This window comes from Passer montanus, unplaced genomic scaffold (assembly GCF_014805655.1).
Source record: "Passer montanus isolate IOZ18808 unplaced genomic scaffold, ASM1480565v1 scaffold12, whole genome shotgun sequence".
Lineage (NCBI taxonomy): Eukaryota > Metazoa > Chordata > Aves > Passeriformes > Passeridae > Passer > Passer montanus.
Genome location: NW_024358722.1, coordinates 8699047 through 8721951, shown reverse-complemented (window position 1 = coordinate 8721951; position 22905 = coordinate 8699047). Strand labels below are relative to the sequence as shown.

At 42.1% G+C, this 22905-nt stretch overlaps 1 protein-coding gene across 1 annotated transcript; it reads left to right on the top strand.

Annotated features, from left to right (window-relative positions):
* Window positions 1-925: 925 nt before the first annotated feature.
* On the top strand, window positions 926-22816 carry SLC3A1 (solute carrier family 3 member 1). The gene is made up of 11 exons (XM_039697837.1): window positions 926-1226; window positions 9660-10128; window positions 10819-10998; window positions 11945-12099; window positions 13148-13273; window positions 15559-15678; window positions 16391-16515; window positions 17687-17885; window positions 18601-18747; window positions 20800-20916; window positions 21739-22816. Exons 2-11 carry the CDS (start codon window positions 9732-9734, stop codon window positions 22177-22179), a joined length of 2007 nt encoding a protein of 668 aa, XP_039553771.1. The 5' UTR covers window positions 926-1226; window positions 9660-9731; the 3' UTR covers window positions 22180-22816.
* The last annotated feature ends 89 nt before the right edge of the window (window positions 22817-22905 follow it).

Here is a 22905-nt window from a genome sequence, read left to right as displayed (position 1 = left end):
TGTGTAGATTTCAGCAGCCTGGGAAAAACTTTTCTTGTTGACTTTGTATTCTTAATGTGAGAAATCTGAATGAATGATGGAATTTGTTCATGCATTTGCCATAGCTTGGCAACATTTTACAATTACATTGTCTTAATTTTGTTGCCACCTGGTAACTAACACCAAGATGATTATGTAGAATACTGAGAGTGGGAAGTACCTCTTCCACCTGGGGTCTTTCTGTTGTATCAAATTCACCTTGATTTCATTTTTATGACCTGTAACAGAGGCAAAGTAGGAGTCCATGTCAGTTCTCATATCTGCTCTCTGAGCAGAATAAAGATCTGTTTTAACTGCTGTTCATTTACACGTTAAATGAAATAGGGGGTAATGAAGTAGATGCAAATGTAAATGATGTCACTCTGACCTCAGAGGTTTCATATTAGGGGTTAAGACACTCTGCTCTTAATAGGCTGGATCTTCACGTAATTATTTGAGCCTGCATGCAAACCTTTGCAAGACTTGGCCAAAATATCCATATTTTTCATCGCCCTAAAGGTGAATCTGGTGCTGATTTTGCTATTTGGGTGGTTTAAAACAAAACAAACCAAAACACAAAAGCAACAACAGAAAAATCCAAAAGCACAAAAACCAAACAAACTGTTAAGTTGTTGATTCTTTTAGCATATCAGAGGCTGGTTATTAGTGGTTAAGTAGTTTCTTGGTATAATGTGTAAAGTGGAGTTCAGTCAGCCACTTCATCTCTGAACCTTGGTATAGTATCAGACATAATCACTAGCTTAAATTATAAATAGTAAAATTAGCCCCAGAAAACCAGTCATTTTTCCTTGGCACTTTGAGTAGAAATCAAAAACAATAGGAACTCTGGATTAGTTACAGCATTGAACCAACCTGTAGTAGGCAACTTTTACCTCTGCAAGATGAAGCTAAAAGCAGTGCTGCCTATCACTAGGTATAGGCCTATAATGGCAAAAAAAAAAAAAAAAGGCCACAATGCTAAGCAATTTTTAATTATCAACTAATTTTCAGTTTGTTGGCTTCAGTATTGTCTGAAGGCTTGTTGCTTTTGGCTCTTTATAGTTCTTTTTTAGCTCTAAATGAAATGAAGTTGGAGGGAGCTGCACTGGTGAAGGTAAGCAACTCCATGGGTTACTCCCAGAAATGAAGACTGTTTGACAAAACCACAAGAAAGGACCCAGTCACTGAATTTTTGCAGTCTAATCCAGGTAAGTATGCAATTTATGCAGCTGAAGCTCCATCTCTCATGTCTTTGTAACCTGTTTTCTCTGTATGCCAATCTGAACTTATCCTGTGTGTGTTTGGGCTGTTGCTGTACAGACCTGACTTAGCTTCTCTTGGTTTATGCTGTTTCATGTTTGTACCTGGCTGCTTCTCCGTTGATCAAAACATGAGCAACTTTTGCATTTTAGCATACCTGTGCCTCCTGTTTGTGTTCAGCTCACTGTTGGTGCTCATCTCTCATTTCCATTATTCACTCTATCACTTCACCAGTGCTGCTGTACTTACCTCTTTGTATGTCTCAAATGTCATGTTCTCCCAAAGACTTTACATTTCTGTCTTCAAAAATCTTGAAGTTCTCCTTTGCTCTGTTGTCTGCATTCAAAGACTGACTGGGAATACTGAGATCTTCCTTCTGATTCTTGGCTTTTCTTATTTCCTTATTTGTCTATGTGCAGCTTGACTGGGAATTTTCAGAGAAGAAGTCCTTGCTGTGCTTATTAGTGGTTGCTGTGATTAATGGCTGAATCATCAGTTAATGATTGCATCAGACCTCCTTTTAAACCTAACAAAAACTGATTAGGGTTCAGGTCATGGGGATGGGCTGATAGGGTAAAAAAAAATGGACATTTCCCATCAGTTGGGTAATCTTTCTCTGAAAGCAGTTATCCTTCCCAGTAAAGGATGAAAAACACTGTAGCAAGAATGAATACACATTCTTAAAGACTTGTGGCAACTAATTCAGTCTTGTTGGATATAATTTTTCCTGTTGTGTCAAGTCTGCTTCAGAAATAACTTTGACCCTGGTTTTCTGCTTTCTCAGATTTCTGGAATCTAAGGTGAGTTGTGGGAAGTTGCGTCTATGGTGCAGTAGTGTTTAGTGTTGTAAAGGACCCTGCCCTCGACCTTTAAAAAGGTGGAATGAAATTCGTGAGACCCCTGATGGTGGTGTTGGAAGTTTGTCTGATCTTTAAATATAAAAATACTTACTTTTTTGGCCTTTTCCAGGTGGCTTTTGGAATGTGTTTGGTAGATACTGGATATTTTTGAACAAATATTATTCAGAGAGCTTACATGCAAGGTTCTGTCAGAAAATGACCAAATGTGTTCTACCTTTATCATTTTGAAAGAGCTGCAAAGCCTAACTGAAAGAAACTGGGCAGAAATTCATAGAAGGAAAATTCTCTCTTGTGACATAAAACCCTACTCTTGGAAGTTAGCATCCAGGACTTACAGAGAGAACCTCAAATATTTGTGTATGTTACATTCCTTGCAAGATTTATTTTCTCAAAAAAATCCCTGAATTGTCTTGTGTGCAAAAAGAGAAACTGTGGTGAAAATGCACCATTCTATACTGATGTATTTTAGCTACTTCTCTGGGGAGTGAACATGTCAATTAGTAAATATTACATTTAGAAGTTAGTTGGAAACTTTGAAGTAAATGCATTTTAACTTTGAAGGAAAATGCATATTTAAATTGCATTAATGAAGAGATGTTTCCCATTATTTTTGTAAGGAAGCTTCGTAACACCATTCTCATCAAATTAATTCTGTGAATATTGGTTTTATTTTGTTTGGCAGGTTACTCAGATGCAAAATGGATGCCTGCTTAATCTTCAGATAATTTACATTATTTGACTTGTTATTAGGGGAAACTGGATGATGTGAGGGTTTTTTTTAAAAATCCTTTATCCAATGGTCATTTTCATAAATGCATCTGATTTTAATGGTACAAGAAGGATTTTGGCCTAGTTATGTAAGGCAGATATGTTTTCTTAGTGTATTTTAAATAATGAATATTTCAACTCTGGGAGCAGAAAATGTATGAAATGAAACCAAAATTTTTTTCCCAACTCCAATAAATCTGCATTTACTTTGGAAGGAGATAGTTTTTGGAAATACACTGCCAACACAAATAGTGTCAAGGTGTTTGGAAGTGGTGGCACTTGACAGGAACTTCTCAGTCTCTTAGTACTTTTTATGTTATGCTGGCTGTGAAGTTTTAAAATTAGGAAAATATATTTTACATTCATCTCTTCATTCCTACTTGTCCTTACCTTAAAAATATGTAGGAAGTTCCATGCTGCTGCTTCAGAGATTACAGTTACTGCATTTAACTTCATATTCAAGAATTAAAAAAACCCAGAGGTCCAAGCATGGGAGTAACTGCAGCAACTTTAGATGCTATTTCAAGTGCTATTTCTGTGAACTAAAAAAAAGACCCAAAACCCAACAAAGTTTTAGCTTTAAGATGTGACTTCTCATATGATATTAGTAGTTCCTATGCTTTGAACTGCATTAAAGAAAAGATTTTGTATTAAATGAAGGGAAAGGAGAAAAATATGTACCAAATGGGTGTTGTGTTATCACTGACTTGAAGATGTTGTGCAGCTGTCTTCCAGTTCAGCCTGCAGTATTCAAATATTTGGAAGATCTGTCTTTGAAATGCAAGCAGGGCATCCACTCAGAATAAAAAGTTTGCACTGCTCCTCTGTACTTGGTACAACAGACTCCCAAAGAACATAGCACAGCAAGCAGCATGAGAGCTGTGAGACACTGCCTCATATCCATGTGGAATGGAGAGCAGAAATGTACTTCAGTTTTTCTTGGAGGGGGGATTGGGTGTGTGTGGTGCTGATTTGCTTCTCTGTTAGAGTGGAGAGAATGGAGCGGGCATTTAAATGCACTGTGTGAGTGCTTGCAGGATGTGGGATTGTTTGTCTCTGGTTCACCACCATAAACAAGCAAGGTGCCAGAGCTGTTCTGTGCAGATAAGCAATGTGAGATCTGGCACTGAAGAGCCCACACAGTTCCAGGGACTCATGAAGCTCAAGATGGAAAGGCTGGTATTTCCTGCAGGTGATGCTTTCTTCACCTTGCACCAAGCAGTGCTTTCACCCACATGGCTGGGTCCTTGAAGGCCAGACAGTTCCAAAACAAAACTTGTTTTAGTCAGTGTTTATGAGGGTACTACTTAGAGTTTTAGCAGTTCTTCTAACTTAGAGGAAGATTGTCTTTATTCAGTTGTTGTACATTCAGGTGAATATGAAATTAAGGTGAAGTTCTGCTTCCTGTGTCCACACTGAATGGTATATCTGGAAAATACTTCTTGTAGTTGTGGAATGTTTTCTTGATACAGACGTCTAGTCTGTGCTGATCAGAGAGCCCCTTCCCTGAGTATGGACCCTTGCATGTGCCAGCTGCTGCTGTGCAGCATGCTAGGTCCTGAATTGAAGAATAGGAGTTTTGTTGGTTTGGGGCTTTTTTACAGAATGTGTGCTTTCAGTTCTTTGGTTTCACTTCCAGTGCTCACACTGATTTTTACACACATTACTGCTGCTGGACTGTTGACAGTGTGATGTGGAATCCATGAACTGTTGGTCAGAAGCAGCCATTGTAAGAACCTTGGGGTGCAGTTCAGAACTGGAGAGTGAAGTTTTCTGTACAGATTGGAGATTTTTTATATGAACTGAGCTCTTCCAGGAGGAAATTATTTCACAGGAGCACAACCTGGGTATATTTCATTGCGGAATACCTGCCACTGATTTGATACTTGTGAAAAAGTAAATTGCTTGCAGGAAAGCCTATCTTGATGCACTGAGAGAGACAAGGGAAAAGGAATAAATTTATATGGAGCACCATATGATCTGTGATACCGTGTGTGTTATTCCTGCCGGTGGGGAAGCTGAGGCACTGTGAAAAGCTGTACATCTTGTATAGTATTGAAATAGGTATGCTCATGTGGTGACAGCTGTTGCCTGATAGCGCCTCCCAATAAATCCATCCTCCCACAAGAGGAAGTGCTTTGTGCCCAGCAGACCAAAACCTGGCTCCTCAGATTCCTGTTCAGTGGATTTAAATTGTTCTCAGAGATAAGCCCTACAAAGGCAGCTTGTGGGGTGCTGTCTTTTTGGTAACTGAAGGGATGGATGTGGTGGCAATGTAGTGCAGTGCTTCTCCTTGGCTTCATGTTGTGCTGCCTGGCTGTGCTGTCTGTATTGCAGATCTCCCACTTCAGGGATGTTTCACTAACTCAAGGTCACTCTTGAGTTACAGCCATCCAAACTTCAGCAGTCTGCCATGATTTAATACCATGCTGAACTTCTCCAGCTTGTACAAGGGCAAGAGCAAGGTCTGTCTGGGTTTCTTGCTGGGAAAGGTTTTGAGGAGTAGGTTGGAAAAGAAAATCCTTGGGAAGTTGTCATCCTCTAGGACAGAAATGGGGCAGATTAATGCCACAGAGGGAAGAGTGTAAATTGAAATGAGCACAGTTAATGTGAGTGAGCTTCCTCCTGGAGAGACAGCAAACCTCGAGTTTGTTTTTCTGTGGGTTGTATGTAGGGTTTGACCCTCTGGGGGGGAAGCATCCAGGAGTCAGTGCTGCATGCTCTTGTTCTTGCAGCTATGATAACAGCAGGAATTAGTGGATAATTGTTTTCATTAGAAATAGTGGGAGAGGCCAGCCTTGTAGATCAGCCATGGGGGGCAGGGGCTGGGTGCCTCCTTCCCCTGAAACTACTCCTGAAATATCCCCTGAGCCAAGCAGTAGCTAATTACAGCGTTTATAATGACATGAACCTTTAATCACATTGTCCATTAGTGGACTAAGAGCATTGAAAAAGCAACAAACCCCCACCAAACCCTGTCACAGGTGTCTTGTGCAATTACATTTTGCCACCCCCAGGACTTCAGGCTGATGGCAGAAACTTCAGACATGCTCATGGTAAAAGATACCATGTCAGAAACTTGTTCCCCTAGCCCTTCTCTCTCTTGACAGCTGCCCTCCGGGTCAAGGGAGGATTTTCTTAGTGCTGAGTGAAAGGTAGCTTTAAAGGTCAGACTATCCATCAGTCTTGTGGGAGCTGCTGAGGTAAAGCTGCTGCTGAGGTGTCTGCCTTTTTTACATACCTGTAAATCTGGCCCTGATTCTCTAAATAATGAGGTTATATTTAAAGTGCATTATGTCAGAAGAGTTCCAGTGGCAACAAACCTTTTAATGAAAAAGCATAAAGCAAGGGAACTTTTTAACAATAAATGTCTTCCTACACTTAGCACATTAGGGTGCATAATCACCCCTCTGCATGGTTTTCGGGGTAATATGTGTGGTATTGAGGAACTGGCAAGCTACTTGGCATTTGTAGAGCATCAAACAGTACATGACTAAGTCAGTCAGTGCATCTAAATAATTATATATAAGAAATACTTGTGAAAATTAACCCCTCCATCTTACAGAAATAACCATGGCAATCTGTGTGGAGATAGCAGCTATTACTGCCCACATAGAGATTGGTTTTGTTTCCCTACCTAACCCTGAGGTAAACAGAGTAACTGGCACAGAATATGAAGTGTTTTCTTTACTACTTAATGCCTTTCAGTGGATTCTGCTAACACAGTTACACTGGCTAGTTACTCCTGCTAAACTGTAAAATAGCTCAGGAGGGAACCATTTCAGAATTGCTTGAGAGCAAGCCAGATGCATAATGCCTGCATACATAAAATATATTTTAAAAGGAAAAAGTTAAAGCTCAGTGGGAGTTGTTGGTGATCTGCCTTTCTAAGATGAAGTTTATGTTATTCCTTTATCAAATAATTTTAAGGCAAGCAACTCCTCAGGATGAGGAGAGGGAAAAAAATAGGTCTGTAATAACAACACAATACCTGTGTGGTTTTATTTTTAGTCTGTAAGGAAAATCATACAGGAGACAATATCAGATTCTTTTGTTCGTTCTCCTGGGCCTGTGGTAGTTGATAATCCAGACCTATTTTAAGCTCCTTGGCTGTATATTTTCTCCAAGCTTTCAAGAGGAATTTTTAGGCTTTGAGGCCCAGGTGCCTACCCTAAGTGTACCTGTGTTCTGCTGGTACCTGCTTGTGCTTCGGCTCTTCTCACGGAGCAGGGCGGAGCTGGTGTGGGACAGGACTGCAGTGGCTGGGAGCCCGCTCAGCCCCACTGCACAGCGTGTTCACCAGCACTGCCACTGGGGAATAGCCAGCACGGCTGTGTTCTGGTTCAGCCTCACGGTGATGTGTTGCTGGGTCTTTGCGTGCCCTGCAGCCAGCGGAGATGGCGCACATGGATTCATCTGGATTCATCTATCCATGGCCTCCGCCTCCTGCGTGCTGCATTTATCTACCAGAGCGCTATAATCCTCCTCTTTTCAGCCAGACGCTTGGCAATTAAGACACGATCTGACCTACTTAAGGTATAAATAAGCCTTTAATGTTACTTGGGGATTACATTAGGACAGAGGGGCTCTTTTGAAGGAACAGCTTTGGCACAGCGGGATTCAAAGAGCAGGCTGCTCCCGAAAGATGCTCGAATAAGGGGAAAGGAATGGATTCCCAGCCACACATACAGAGAGCAGTGGCAGCTTCTGACTAGTGAGATACTAAATTGGCCTTTATCAGTTGTAAAAGTATGTGTGTCAAGGGTAAGCTACCTGTGTCCTTAGATCAAATAAACCTGTCCAAGCAGGCAGTAATCATCAGAAAGTTTACTGGATTAGAGAAAAGAGATGGGAGGGAGCTGAAATACTTGGAACTAGTTTCCCTTTTTTGATTCCAGCAGTCCTGGTGGGTGTAATACTCTACACTTGACTGTCCTGAGTCTCCTGGGCTTATGAGACCCATGCTTCTGTGGCAGATGCTTGTGTTTTGGCCATCATTTGCTCTTGCCTCTCACTTGCTTTGCTGTGCTTGCGTGACTGAGGGAGCTTTTGTGCATGCAGGAAGATACTTATGTTTTTAAACCTCTGAGTTTGGAGGGGAAAAAGCAAGCTGGGGTGAAAAAAGCAAGCTGGGGAGTACCAGGTCTTGAGGTGTATTTCATGCAGTCTAAAAAAATTTCTGTATTTGCACATTTTCTACTTTCATTACAAGTTAAGACATTGAAATGAAACAATTGAAATGGAGTGAGGAGTCACTGGCATTGTGTTGAATACAAGTGTACGCCCTGAGTGTACAGTGCCTGTCTGGAAACTTTTACAGCTTACTGATATGATGATGTTAAGACTGTAGAGTCATTAAATGGGAGTGAACCAGTGACAAATAATTTCCCACTTCTGGATCTCCTGGCAATACTGAATTACAGGCACTGCCACTACAGCTCTTATCTCAGATGCTCCCACAGCTGCCTGACACTGCACAGGCTGAGGTTGCTGCCAGGCACTGCTGTTAGGAAGAGAAAGAATTAAATCTGTCAGCATCAATACCTGTTCTTAGCTCAGCTACTGAAGAAATAACACTTTTTTGAGTAATTAGAATATTGCATGCTGGACTTTTTACAGTCCGTAGTTTATAAACTTCTTTAAAGGCTTGAGGCAAACATAATAAACACTTCTTTTGAGTCACAACCCAACCTTGTCTCCACTGCACTGTCCAAGAGTTTCCTTAGGACCCTGACCCTATGGTCAGAGGTAGGAGTTGACTTTTACAGGTGATAAGGCAGCTCCTTGGCAAATCTGTATTGCTTTGTGTGTCCTTTGGTATGCTGGGCAGGGGCTACTGGTGGAAAGGGATACCTTGATGCTGACTTTAGGCACTTGGGGCTTAGGGCACACAGGTGTGTACAGATGTGCATGTTTGTGCAGACTTTGGGCTATGCTTTTTCCTACCTAGAGTTGTAGAAAAGGGGAGAAAGAGGGAGAAGGGAGCAATTCTTACAAGCATTTCTTTTTTCCCTTTTTTTCCTTTTTTTTTCTTTTTTCTTTTTTTTTTTTCTTGTTTGTTTATAAATATTTTTTTTCTTATAATGGGAGGATGGATTTTAATAGTGGGCAGTGGGTTTTTCTCTTGAGTTTTTCTTGTGCCTGTGCAGAGCTATCCTGTCTTGCCCCGGGCTGGCTCTGGGTGTAGCAGTCCACCCCAGTACCCTGCTGTGAGTCGCAGGATCGGTATGTACCGCAGGAGTTGGTGCTTAGGATTTGGGGGTGGGCTGGGAGCACGTGAGTTAAACTGTGAAAAAGATGCACAACCAGCCTTTGACTCTTTTCTCCTTAGTTTATCTTGTTGCATTTGGGCCAGTGGTTGCCAACACTTCATTATCTTGCTGAGTGTGTTTAAATTACCCATATTCAGACTGCTTCAGGCAGGGGAGACTATGACCAGTCTGGAAAGCTGCATATTTGCTAGATCTGATACTGGTAAAACCTGAATTTCCCCCTGCTGTCAAAGGGAAGAGAAGTGCTGGAGAGAGCAAAAGTAAACATAACTGTGCTCAGCTGGTACCAACAATAGGCTTTACTTCCCTGGAGGGCTGCCCTTTCTTCTAGCATTTTGTTATCTTGCTGAAGATGCCGAATATGCAGAACATCGTGAGCACTTTGCCCTTTTTGTCCCTTTCTGAACTTTGAGCAGTTGGTCAGGATTGATTATCAACCCAGAATAGCTAATTGCACTGCTTCTCATTTCACTGAACAAAGGTGCTGTGGCCAGAGGCTCCAGGACAAGAACTGTCAAGTAAACCAGTTGAGGTGGAAGCCAGGAGCTTACCTATGGAGCTGAGTGAGAAGGGAGGTGTGCAGAACAATGGATTTGTTCAAAATGAGGATTTTGAGGACAAGGAAACGGCCACCAGTAGCCAAGAAGAAATGCCAAAAACGTGCAGTGTTGATGTGGACTCAGTGGCTGTGGAGGAGACAGTGTTGAAGCCTTATGCTGGGATGCCAAAGGAGGTCCTGCTGCAGTTCTCCAGCCAAGCCTGCTACAGAGTCACCAGGGAGATCCTCTTCTGGCTCGTAATTGCTGGTTCTGTTGTGCTTGTGTGTGCTACCATTGCCATCATTGCTCTCTCTCCAAAGTGCCTTGACTGGTGGCAGGCCAGTCCTATTTACCAGATCTACCCTCGCTCCTTCAGGGACAGCAACATGGATGGGAATGGGGATCTGAAAGGTGGGTCAGTTTTCATTCTTGCTGTGTGACAGCTGTGTGTGTATGAGTGTGTATGAAAAGCAAAGCCAGTGGAAAAGTAAAGTCCAATAGACAAAGCCACCTTAATGGAGAGAAGTAAGAGAATAAGTTAATAGCAACTCACATTGTTGTGAATAAATCCAGGAGCTGTTTGCTCTAGTCAAGTCTAAGTGTGGAATTAGAAAGGAAGTTGAGAGATGGTGCTGAGAGCAAGCAGCAGCACAGCTGCTACCGGAGTCAGATACCTCCAGAAAACTGAGTCCAGTCAGGAGGATGAGTGGTGCTGAACACCTGGTCATGTTTGGTGGCTGCTCTTCCTAAGGAAAACTAAAACTGATGAAGAGGGGAGAAAGATGTGTTATTTCTTGTTTTCTTCATGGTCTAGGTATAATCAGCTGCTAAAAATGCGTGGAGATGGGACACCTGATAGCAAGGAAGCAATGCCACTTGTCAGTAGCTGAGCTGAGAGTGCCCTGCAGAAAGGGAAGGCTCAACACCAAAATGGACAATGCATTTCTGAACAAGAAGTGATAGCCACACTGTGCAGTACTGGCAGAAACTGTTTCTGTAGTTTTATACTATAGTAACATGTCAGGAAGATAAAGGGACCCCTGTACAAACAAAAATCTTTTGTCTTTTCTGAACAGATGATGTCCTTTTCTTTTTAAATAGGTATCCAAGAAAAACTGGACCATATTACATATTTGAATATCAAAACCATCTGGATCACCTCTTTCTTTAAGTCCCCTTTAAAAGACCTTGGATATGGAGCTGAAGACTTTTATGACATTGATCCCATTTTTGGATCAATGACAGATTTTGAGAATCTGATTGCAGCCATACATGACAAAGGTAAGCTGCACCTCCATCAAAGTAACTCTGTTAAAAAGATGGACCTTACAGGGACTCCAGTCTGTGCTCCTGGCAGTCCCCTGTGGTGGCATTGAGCAGGAACAGATGCAGGTGCCAGCAAAGTGTACAAGGCAGCTCCACAGCAGTGTGAGCTCTGTGATTGCTGTCTCCTGCCCTTTGGCTCTGGGGCAGTGCTGAAAGCAGGACAGAGGGCACAGGGAGCTACAGCAGCAGCACAGGGCAGCTGCATGTCCTCTGCAAGGAGGGTGTTTGTGGGTGGTGGGCTGGCAGCCATCCCTGCTCCCTGCTGCCTGTCTTACGGGCATTGGAAGGCTGGGATCGAGCTGAGATGCAGTTCTGTCTGACTGAACATGAGGGAACACACGCTTCTTTCCTGCCCTTGCATCCTTGCTTTGGTGCTTTTATGCCTCAGACCAAATGTTTGCTCAGGTGTTTCTTCTTACAGCTGCTGGGCTGGACAGAAAATGGTTTGTGAGTCTGAAAATATCTGAGGTTTCAATAAAATGTCTGTTCTTTAGGAAGGCTGATGAAGAATGTGTGATCATTGATGCTAGACTGGTGAAGTGCCTTTCTCACCTGGGAGGTGCGAGACAGATGTTGAAGTCAGAGTTAGTGAAAGTGGTTCATAAGTGGTTCAGAACAGCAGAAATCCGTTTTGATTGTTCGCTTCACTCTTCTTTCCCTCCCAAGCTGTGTTCCAGCTACTTGCAAACACCAGTCAGCTCTAACTGTTTTGGCAGTCTGGTACTTTTTGTGGGGTTTTCATGCCCCTCTCCTTCACCAGACCTCTGGCATGGAAGAAGCCCAAATACCTCTGATACTGCATTTGGAAAAAATATGAACGTTGTCTTAAAAGGCTAAATGTAATGTTGTAATGCAGGGGGAGGGTTGACGGGGTTTTTTATGTTTTTGTTTTATTTTTAAGGGCTAAAGGTGATAATGGATTTAATACCAAACCACACAAGTGACAAACACCGGTGGTTTCAGCTGAGCCGCAATCGGACTGGGAAGTACACAGACTACTACATCTGGCAGGACTGCAGGCAGGCTGCTGGCTCACTCATCCCTCCCAACAACTGGGTAAACACGGCAAGGGACACGCACACATCCCAAGCTGGATGCCACAGAGCAAAGTCAGCTGTAACATGATTGTCCCAGTGTTCACGGGGTCGTAAGTGACTGGTGAGAGGTACAAACTGATGTTACTACATGAGTTAGTGCAGATTAAGATTTAAACCAGGTTGGGGGGTCACTTGAAAAGTTCTTACTTAAAGTGGAATTTTAAAAATTACTTTGTTTCTTCACCTCAGTATTAAATCTTTGTTCATTAAACAAACACACGCACAAAAAAAAGGTTGTGCCCAAGTTGTTCACACATGCCCCCTTCTGTGTATTCTGTTCTAGAAACTGTGTGACAGGTACTCCGAAATCATATTTGGTGGGGAAGGAAACAAAACAATGTGATCTTGGCTATTGTCATTTTTTCTGGAAAGTGATCAGGCCAGAAAGTGTGTTGCCTATTTCAAATAGATTTATTTTAGATTTGAACTGGTAGGTGCATGATTAGGAATTTGTATATACTAAAAACTCCAGGTGGAATTAATACTTTGTAGCAATTTGTATAATTTCTCTCTATACTTAAGAGTCTTAAGAATTATATTAGCTTTTGGAATCTTTTATTAGAGAGATGGTGATAAAGTTTAACATTTTTAACTTGCTGACTGTTGTTGGCCCTTCAAAGTGATAGTACTAAATTCCAGAAAGCTCTAAAGTTAACTAAAGCTATTTTAAATAAGTTTTTAGAAGTAATTCCAAACTAAATGTTCCCACCCATGTTTTTCCCTCTATTTCAGATAATTCCCAGTGAAAGTTAACTTAATAAAAAAATCTTCAAAATCTACAACATTGAACAAGAAATACCTGTGGCAAAGCACAACTAAAGGGAGAGCAATTAGTGGCAAAAAGAAACGAAAATAATAGAAACCAAAATCTGTTCAAAATATAGTCCACCGATTAGGCATTTTGTGGTTTATTTTTTGCTTGTAAGGCCCCACATTTTAATGTGTGCATAGGAGGAAATGTTTGTTAAGTTAGTAGTTCTGATTGTCTCTCTCCCTTGGCTGAGCAGGTGAGTGTCTTTGGGAATTCCAGCTGGCAGTTTGACGAGGTGAGAAAACAATGCTATTTCCATCAGTTTGGGAAGGAACAGCCAGACTTAAATTTTCGCAACCCTGCTGTCCAGCAAGAAATCCATGTAAGTATGAAAGCCACTGGTGCTGAGCCACAGCACAGCAGCTCTGAAGCCCTGTGGAAGTCAAGTGCAGAGAAGTTTTTTACCTCTGTTGATACTAAGAGCTGTTAATTAGTCAGGGAAATGGAGGGATGGCACTTTGTTTAGCAGAGAGATATTTGCATTTTGGGTAAGCAGAGGCAATGCTGATTTGAATTACAAGGAATGCCTGGGCTTGTTGATAAGGGGGAGATAGTGAGTTTCGATCTGTCCACATGTCTGATGACTTTGCAGCAGGAAATGAGTGTTTTCACCGTGAGAGCCGTGGTGATGGTGCTGCTCCGATGGAATCTCATTCCTGTCTGCACTGTTTCCTAGCAGACAAAGTGGGATTCATTAAAATATGGGGATGTAGGCCTGAATATGGGGAGCCTGACAACTGCTGCTTCTTTTTGCAAGTTATCCCTCAGCAGGTAGTACAGCTACTTCATATGTTTAATTGAATCCATAAGGTTTGCCACTTTGTTCTGTTGAATTGTGGTGCATTTCGTGGGCGCTGCTCTTCACAGCTGCCCAGCCCTCCTGGGATGGACTCTGCGGGGCCTCTGCCCTCAGCACGTGGGTGCTGCATGAGCTTGGAGAAACAAAACGCTTCTGGTCACACCTTTTAACTCAAGCACACAATGAGACTGCTTGTGAGCTGGTCCTTGAAGAACTCTGCCAGGAACCTCTCTGTGTCTTGGTACTTCCCTTAATGCCACATCTTGCCATTTGCATGGGTTTTTTTTCCCCCATAGCACTGCACATGCTTTTTAATGATGTTGGCTAATTCCTTTTGTAAATGATACCTGGACTAGTGAAACTCCAGTAGCAAAGAGATGCTGCATTTCCTGTGCAAAAAAAAAAAAAAAAAATCCAAAAAAACAAAACACCCAAAAAACCCCCAAACAACCAAACCAAAAAGAATACATGGAAGTTGGGAAGTTTGTCCTGGTAACACCAACCTTTGGTAAATGTGTATGAAGATCATGTTAAAGAATAATTTTTGTCTAGTATTTTAATTCAAAATCCTGTTCCTGAAGGTTAGGAAGACTGAGCAGGAAGCAAATGGACTTCTGCAGAGAAGCTTAAGTCTTTGGTTCAGCAGCACAAGGGCACCCAAGAGCAGCCAAACTCAGCAACCAGCATGTTGTGGCTTTCATGTGTAAATAGATTGGTGCCAGTGAGAACCACATCAGTGCCTGATGTTTGCAGTGCTGATACCCTGTTACCCTGTTTGCTTCTGTGCTGAGCACAGGTATAAGCATGAACATTTTTGGGTAGATTCAGTGTTGGACAGACACCGTATTGAGAGCTGCAGCTTTCAGAATGGCGCTACGAGGAAGTGCAGCTCAGTGGGGCAGTCTTTATTTGCCAAACTAAAATCTGTACAGCTTGAGTGGGTACTAATTCTGCTCCAGTGTGTTCAGACAAATGTACTTCATGTGTTTTAAAAAGGCAAGTCAAGAGACTTTAAAAAATATATCTTAAAAATGTTTTTTTCCTCAGACGAAGACAAATATCACAACTAAAAGGACATTTGCAAAAACCACTCAAGAGGGACTGAACTTTGGAATTTTTGTCAAAACTGGGGCAATTAAAACTGTAGTAATATAGCTGGTGAAGTAGGATATAATTTTATTAATAGTGACTAAGATTTGAATTTGACAGTGAAATTTCAAATCAATAGCATTTGTAATTTCTTATGATAATTTCTTATGTTCCTGCAAATCAACAAATAAGTCTGAAAAATTTTTTTTAAAATTGCATCAGTCAAATAAGAGAGAACAAATGTTTTAAGAGCGCTATTGTGTAAAAGAAAATTGGTGGCACAAAGTTTGTGCAGAACAACATGTTCCTGCATATTTGAATCAATGTGTTCTAACTGTGTGCAGCCATGAGAGTGCTCATCAACGACATCACTTAGCATGAGCCCAGTTGTGTTGATGGATGAGATTAGAAACTGCTTTTAGTGAGTCGTGCCCTGGCTTTGGTCTCCTGAATTATGGGAGAAGTTAAAAAACAGTCTTTTTTTTTTTTTTCTTTTTTTTTTTTGTATGAATGAAATAGTGAGACATACTTTATTTAGCTATTAATTTGACCTTAGATCAACATGATTCACTTTAGCTTCTTGAAAAATTCGAAGCACAAATCAAGAAATGAATTGTTATGTGTTAACACCTCCTTACAAGTTTAGTTTTCTTTTAAAGAATATAATGTTTTAAATGGGGTGGGCTCACTCAGACTTTTCAATTTTTGCTTTTATCTAGGATATTATAAAATTTTGGCTCGGCAAAGGAGTTGATGGATTTAGTTTTGGCGCTGTTAAATTTCTCTTAGAAGCAACACATCTCCGAGATGAGCCTCCAGTGAACAAGTCTCAGAATGGAGTAATGTTTATATTCTGTCTTTGCTTTCTTTCCTGCACTTCCTACGGGGACAAGAGTGCCTGCTTTGACTCTTTTGAGTCTTAATTGTGGCTGTAGGAAGATCAGGTCAGCCTTGGAAGCTGGCTGGGTCCCGGGCACTCTGCACAAAGAGCACTCACCACCAAGAAGCCCCAGTAAGAACTGGAGCATAACTAAAAACCACTGGTGTAGGCCATGTGTCACACTGAGAGGTGACCAGACACCCTCCCTGTTGTTTATGTCACTTGCTTTTGCTCTGATAGTGAACTTGGTGATGTTGCCAGGTAGTGCCAGCACTAAGGGACTGTTCTCCTGTGGAGCTGGGGATCACAGACAGCTGGCCAGCTCCAAGGTGGTGGTGTTGTGTTACTGTGTCAGGGCACTGTCCATCTTTGCAGCCTGGTCTGGGGCCACAGCACCTGCTGTGCTCGCTGCTCCAGATGGGCTCTCTTGGTTAGTTCTGTGGGTGGGCTTTCCCTGCTGAAGGATGGGATCCAAAATTATCAGTCCTCTGCTACTCTGGAGTTCCTCAAGAGCAGTTCAGCTCTGTGCTGTTAGTGTTAGCATGATGAACTCATTGCAGTAAAAATTCATGAACTGGTGCAGTGTCTCAGGAAAGAATGGGGAGAATTTGGAGAATTCTGAAACCTAGAACATTCATTAACTAATGTGAAGTACTATACCTTGCTTTAAGGAGCATATCACAGCCTATTCCCAGCTGTACCATGACTACACCACCACACAAGTTGGTTTGCATGACATCATCCGCAGCTTCCGTCACACCATGAATGAGTTCAGCAGAGAGCCTGGCAGATACAGGTAACCAGCACAGCTGGCAGTGTTTTCTAGTATTCATCTCCCTCTTGCTAGCAAGAAAATGTTCTTTTACTAACATAATATGCCACAGAAATGCAAATCTTCCAGTGCAGATAGCAGTGCAGAAGCTGTACTATCTCTTCCCCAGTGTATGCAGAAAGGAATTGGCCCTGTTAGCTCTGCTCCATCTGTATAAAGGTAGAGCAGACAAGGAAAACATTCTAATCACAGAGACACTAATTTATCAACCCCGTGACTGATTTATTCTTTAGTTTTAATAGTGCAGTTCAAGTGAGACACACAGAGAATGTTAAAATCACACAGAGGTTGAATTTGAAAGGACCTCCTGAAGTTCTCTGCTCCAAACTCCCTGATTTTTAGGGCCACCTGGAGCCAGTTGCCCAGGAGCTTGTCCAGATGGTTTTTGAACATTTCCAGTAATGGAGACTCTACAACCTCCCTGAAAAAGCAGTGCCAGGGCTCAGTCGCCCTGACTGGTGGGAGTTTCCTGGTGTTCCTGGGGAAACACCTGTCCTGTGTTTCAGTTTGTGCCCATTGCCTCTGGCCCTGGCACTGGGCACCACTGAAAAGAGCCTGGCTCTGTCACCTTTGCACCCTCCCTTAAAAACATGGATGAGATCCCCCTGAGGCTTCCCTTCCCCAGGCTGAACAGCCCCAGACTGCAGCCTTTCCTCCTAGGAGAGATGTTTCAGTCCCCAGTGGCCTTAGTGGCAGACTGAAGAGGAAGGATTGCCACCCTCACTTGTGGCAGCATTCCTCCTAGTGCAGCCCAGGATGCCATGAGCTGCCTGCAAGGGCACATGGATGGCTCCTGGTCAGCTTGAGGGACCCACAGGTCCTCTTCTGTGAAGGAAAGCATGGAAATTGCTGGAACGGTGCATGTGGACATAGATACAGAAACATAAAACCTCAGTCAGATACTTTAGCCTTGTGTTGACTCTTGTAGATTTTCCTCCAGCAATTTCCAAGAAGTACTTCTCCTTGATTCCTCAGCTGCCTTACAAAGTATTGTTTCTCTGTATTAATCTTCTTTTGAAGGGGAGGGGGAAGTGACCATAATTCTTAATGCTCTGTGTCCAACTATTTCTAGCTTTATTTCTGTTCTGTGTAACCAAAAATGAACCAAAAAAGCTATTTGTGTACTTCTTTGTAGATTTATGGGTTCTGATGATGATGAAAAGGAAGATATTGAAGCAACAATGATGTATTATGGAACAACTTTTATCCAAGAAGCAGATTTTCCCTTCAATTTCAACCTAATTAACATGAAATATTTATCAGGCAACAGTATTTTTGAAGCTGTCAACTCGTGGATGAAAAACATGCCTGCAGGAAAATGGCCAAACTGGGCAGTAAGAATTCTAGACCAACTCTCATAGGAAGGGCTTGTTCCTGTAGGTGACAGAAGCCACACACACACACACACACACACACAGAGATTTCAATGGGATTAGCAGCAGCCTGTCCTTGTGAAAAATCTCCGCTGCTGTAGTTGGAGTCCTTGGCACTGTCCGGCTCTCCTGCCCTTCAGTAAAAGTTCCACTCCCCTTGCAAGGATGACAAAAGGGGAATTTATGATCATGCCTCTCCCTTAGTGTCTCCAGTGGCTAAACCACCCGTGAGAATGGAACTGGGACAATTATCTTTGACCATAAACTGACTCACTGCAATGGATTCTGGAACTCGCCCGGGGCCAGGGCAGAGAAGAGCAGGCAGTGGAGAGCAGTTAACTTAAATCATTGCTCCTCATTTTCCTAGGAAGCATGTTTGGAATGTGCAAAGGATCTTTTCAAAGCAAGCAGAGCAGTCCTCGCTGTAAGCAGGGAGAGTTGTTATTTATCATCTCTTCCTTACTTCTGCCTCATGTGCTGCTGGCAGGACTTCTGTGTATTCCATTTTTTGGGACAGAAATTTGTAATGGCATCAAAATAAAGATAATGGACCTCACAGGCCTGGAAGGGAAAGAAAAAACCCCAAAACATTTACTACCTTGTCAAATTAGTTAATCAGTTTCACATATGCATGAAATTTTATAATGCGTGTCTAACAGAATGGTGTTTTCTTCAGGTTGGAAGCCCTAATGCTGCTCGGATTTCAACTCGGATTGGGAAGGAGTACATCAATGTCATGAACATGCTGCTTTTAACCCTTCCTGGCACTCCTGTAACTTACTATGGTGAAGAAATAGGCATGGAGAACATTGCATCAGAAAATGTAAGTGAAGAGCATGTAGACAATGGTCCTGTTGTTGTTTAGTTCCAAGTGACAGAACATTCAAAAATGCAAGAACTTTTGTTTTGCTAACCAAACCCAGTCTTTCTCACTCCTTAAATGGTTTTCCATGTTCCTCATGGCAAATCTCTGTACAGCTTGTGGAAATGGCCAGGCTAGAGACCAGAACCAAGGCCTTTATGTGTGTCTGAACTGGTAGACTTCAGTTATGGATGCAGATTTCTGTCCTTCTCTGGATCAGTCTTGCATGGTTTCCAGCAGTGTTGCTTCAGCAGAAAGGACAGCAAGTGCCAGCACTGGGCCTGGCCAGGGGTTAGGAGAGGTGTGCTGCAGACATATGGGGGAAGATAACTGAGCTGTCTCCTTCCTTCCATGGAAGTGCCCACGTCATGATGCCAGAGCCCATTATTTCCTGGCTGTTTTTTAAAGGAAATCACGGTTCTGATTCTGTCCAAGCCACAGCTGTCATGAGCGTGCCCACGCTCAGAAAAAGGGACCTGCAAGAAGTGGGGGCTGCCTAGTGGCAAGCAGAGGTGGCTTTTGGTCATCATGCACAGTCTGTCCCAAAAGGGAACAGCTCACCTCTGCCTCTCCTGACCGTATTTGAGCACTGTAAGGACATGGTCCTATGGCAGATGCTGCTTTTCCTGTGGAAAGCCTCTGTTAGGGAATGAGGCAGCTGCCGGCGATGTTAGAAATGGCATTGGCTGCCTTTCTGTCAAAGGGAAAGAGGTACTTAAAGCACAGGATCATCTCCAGCCTTGTCTGATTCAGATGTGGGGAAATGATTCTCTGATTTAAAAGGAAATCTCATTTCCTCTGAGAAAACCCTAGGTCAAAGTATCTCCTGCATTTTCTTGCTGCTGCTGATTACTGCTGACAGAGTGATTCTCTTAAGGAAAGTGGCTCACCCTGAGCTCCTCAGGGTTCACTCTCTTTTAGTGGCTACCCTGTGGCTCAGGGCTTTGGAACAAATGCAAACCCACCCTTCACTCAGGCTGGAGAGGAAGGCTCCCTGATTAATGGGCGTCTTAAGAAAATGGGAGAGTATTTGCTCAGGATGATATAGGCTTTAGTCCCAGCATTTCAAACACTTCAGGAGACACTGAAAGAGGTAAAGATGAGAGGCAGTGTTACCAGTGTTGAAAACTTAGGATTTTTTTCCCTGCTTTTCAGAATATGCTAAAAAGGAGAAACCCATTATTTATAATGTCACAAAGCAAAGTGACAATTTCTTTTGTTAGGCTGATGCTCTGACAGACTGTATTGAAAAGTGTCCTTTATATGAAAAACAGTTTTCATGGAAAACAAACACTCAAAGTATGTGCAAAATATTTTATGCCCTCTTATATCATTAAATTTAAGTGTCAGATCTTTTGGCAGCTCTTCAGTAACAATGAGGAAGCTTTTTCAGAATTTTTCTGAATTCTTTAAAATGAGAACTTCAGACTTTTTTTACATCGACATTTTTAATCAGCTAAAAGCCAGTTTTCAATAGTTTTGCACTTGGAAATAATAATTTTACCTTTCTAACACAAACAGTCCTGTCAAAATTGTACCCCTTGCAAATGTAAGCTTGAAGAGTTCTGGGGTGAAAAGTGCAATACTTAGAAAATAACAGACACTGAACAGCAATTACTTGTTGTTTACTGTTATTTTAATGACATCTCTTCTAAGAACTCATTACCTCACATATTCACTCTCTGCATGCCTAGATATTTATCAGAATATCCTGGCTGTCATCAGTAAACTTTTATCCAACCATCTGTTGCAGAGGATGACAACTCTAGTAAAAGTCATTTGGGAATCCCACATTTTACCCAGCAATGCTGTATCTGAGATTATACCCTCCCTCCATTTCAGGAACTGTCTTCATTCTCATTTTCTCCTTAGATTTGGACCACAATTACATCCTCATTATTTTTAACTTAAACCAAAGAAAGCAATACTGAAAGGGAGATAATCTGGGAGATGTGAGAACATGCTATTCAAAGAATAATTTTTAATATGCTAAACACCACTTTTATTTTCTAGGCAACCCTCCCAGAGAAATCCCCCATGCAGTGGGATGGAAAAGTTAATGCTGGTTTTACTGAAGGCAACAGCAGCTGGTTACCTGTTAACTCCGACTACCAAAGTGTAAATGTGGAAGTAGGTATCTACATGTGTGACAAACTAATGGTCTCAATGGTCTAAACATTTTAATGTATCTACTTTGCTCTGGCTTCCTTTTGGTAGTGAGCATTGGTAGCGGGAACAAACTCAAGGGAAAAAAAAAGCACTGGATCCTCACAAGTTTTATTGGAAAAGGAAATCCTTGCACAACAAGGAGCTACTTCATCTCTATTAATTTAAGTAGAGTAACTACAATTATGATGTTGATGTTGCAATTTGGCTCTTTAACATCCTTTTAATCCTTTTGATGTTAAATTGAAAACTGGTTTCTTTCCCCCCAGTTCTATTGCAATAGAAAGAACTGGTTTTGTAACAAGAACTTGACATAGACCAACTCTAACATAAGTAGAGCAGTGAATCAAACAGATTTTGCTGACCTACAGTGCTGACCAAAATTGAAGGCAGAAAAAACCCCTAAGACAGCAGAAATATAAAGCAGAAATAAACCCTGTGACTGCAGTAGACTGGACTCAATGAAAAAGATTCAGTGTCAAGCTTTGAATGGCTGTGGCTTTCTCCTGAATCAACAGTACTGAAAGGAAGCTGTGGGAGGAAGCAATCGCATTAGTGCTGGGGAACTGTTGTGCTTAATAAACTCTGCGTCTGCCACTCCACACGTGCCAAGGAAGTGCATGAGGAAAAGCAGATTTTCAGTGAAATTTGCAGACAGATTTGAAGAGGGATAATTGTGAGCACGGAATTCCGATAGGTGCGTTCTCAGCAGCCTGAGTGGGTGGGAGAAGGGAGCTGTATCCCCGCAGTGCCAAGAACTGACCCTGTTGGTGCTGACTGTTGCAGGCCCAGAGCACCTGGTCCAACTCAACCCTGAGTGTGTACAGAGCGCTGACCTCGCTGCGGAACAGTGAGCTCCCCATGAATCGAGGCTGGATGTGCCTCATCTGGAATGACAGCAACGTCTTTGTGTACGTGAGGGAGCTGGATGGGTTAGACAGAGTCTTCATGATGGTGCTCAACTTCGGCCAGGAGTCGACAACAGACCTGCAGGCCATAGTTCCTAACCTTCCCTCTGAAGCTGTAATAAGGCTCAGTACTCATTTTAGCAATGCTGGTAAAGTGGTCAATACCAAACTAATTAAAACTGAAATGGGAGAAGGCCTGGTCCTTGAATATAAAACAGCAAAGCCTGTTCATACTATGGAAGCTTTTCAAGGGAAGTGTTTTGTGGCAGAAAAAGCTTGTTATTCCAAGGCCCTCAATTTACTCTACATGAACTGTTAAGTAGAGGAGTAGAATACCCATGCTTTCATGTTAATTTAGAAGATAGTAGCTTCACGGAAATGCTAAAAATACTCAATTTTCTTCAGCTTTTAAAATGTTATTTGTGTACAAAATAAATGTCCTGAAAGATCAGATACATAATTGTCTTGTATCTGTATTTGTGATGAAAAGGAAAAAGAATGGTATCAACTTCCCCTTAAGATCTGTGGAGAAGAAAAGTAAACCTGTTCTGAAAACTGTCCTGTTTAAGCACGTATTTTTGGGAGGAGAGGGAACAGTTGCTTTCTGGGTGCTGACCCTGGAGGTTGCTGGCCTGTAAGTGCTCCTGTGGAATCCCAAGCCTGTGGCAGTTCACTGTAACTTTTTAAAGTCTGCAGATTTGTAGAAATTTTTCCAAAGGGGTGGCCCTATATTTGCTAAAACAGGTGAACACAAGCAGGACTAGTGTATATTGTTGTGATGTCTCACCTCTTCTCTCAAATCTAGTAACTCTGATTATCTTCAAAGTGAGTAAGATAAAGAACAAAATGTAGCTAATATCTAATTCCACACTCATAACTGCATTTCCAGTTGATTCTTCCCCTCCCTGCTGAGTTAGAATATGTTTGCATTCTCTTATTTCTTTTCCTGCCCTAAGGCTGAGGTGAGGGGTGTGTGCTTTAGTTCAGAGGAAGCAGCTGAACCAACCCTACCGAATGTCACACTTGTACACGTGCTCTGATTTGC

Coding starts and splice junctions, on each gene's coding strand:
- SLC3A1 (XM_039697837.1), top strand. CDS start 9,732: ATGGAGCTGAGTGAGAAGGGAGGTGTGCAGAACAATGGATTTGTTCAA. Junction 10,129..10,818: donor TGGGAATGGGGATCTGAAAG/GTGGGTCAGTTT, acceptor CTTTTTAAATAG/GTATCCAAGAAAAACTGGAC. Junction 18,748..20,799: donor AGAACATTGCATCAGAAAAT/GTAAGTGAAGAG, acceptor TTTATTTTCTAG/GCAACCCTCCCAGAGAAATC.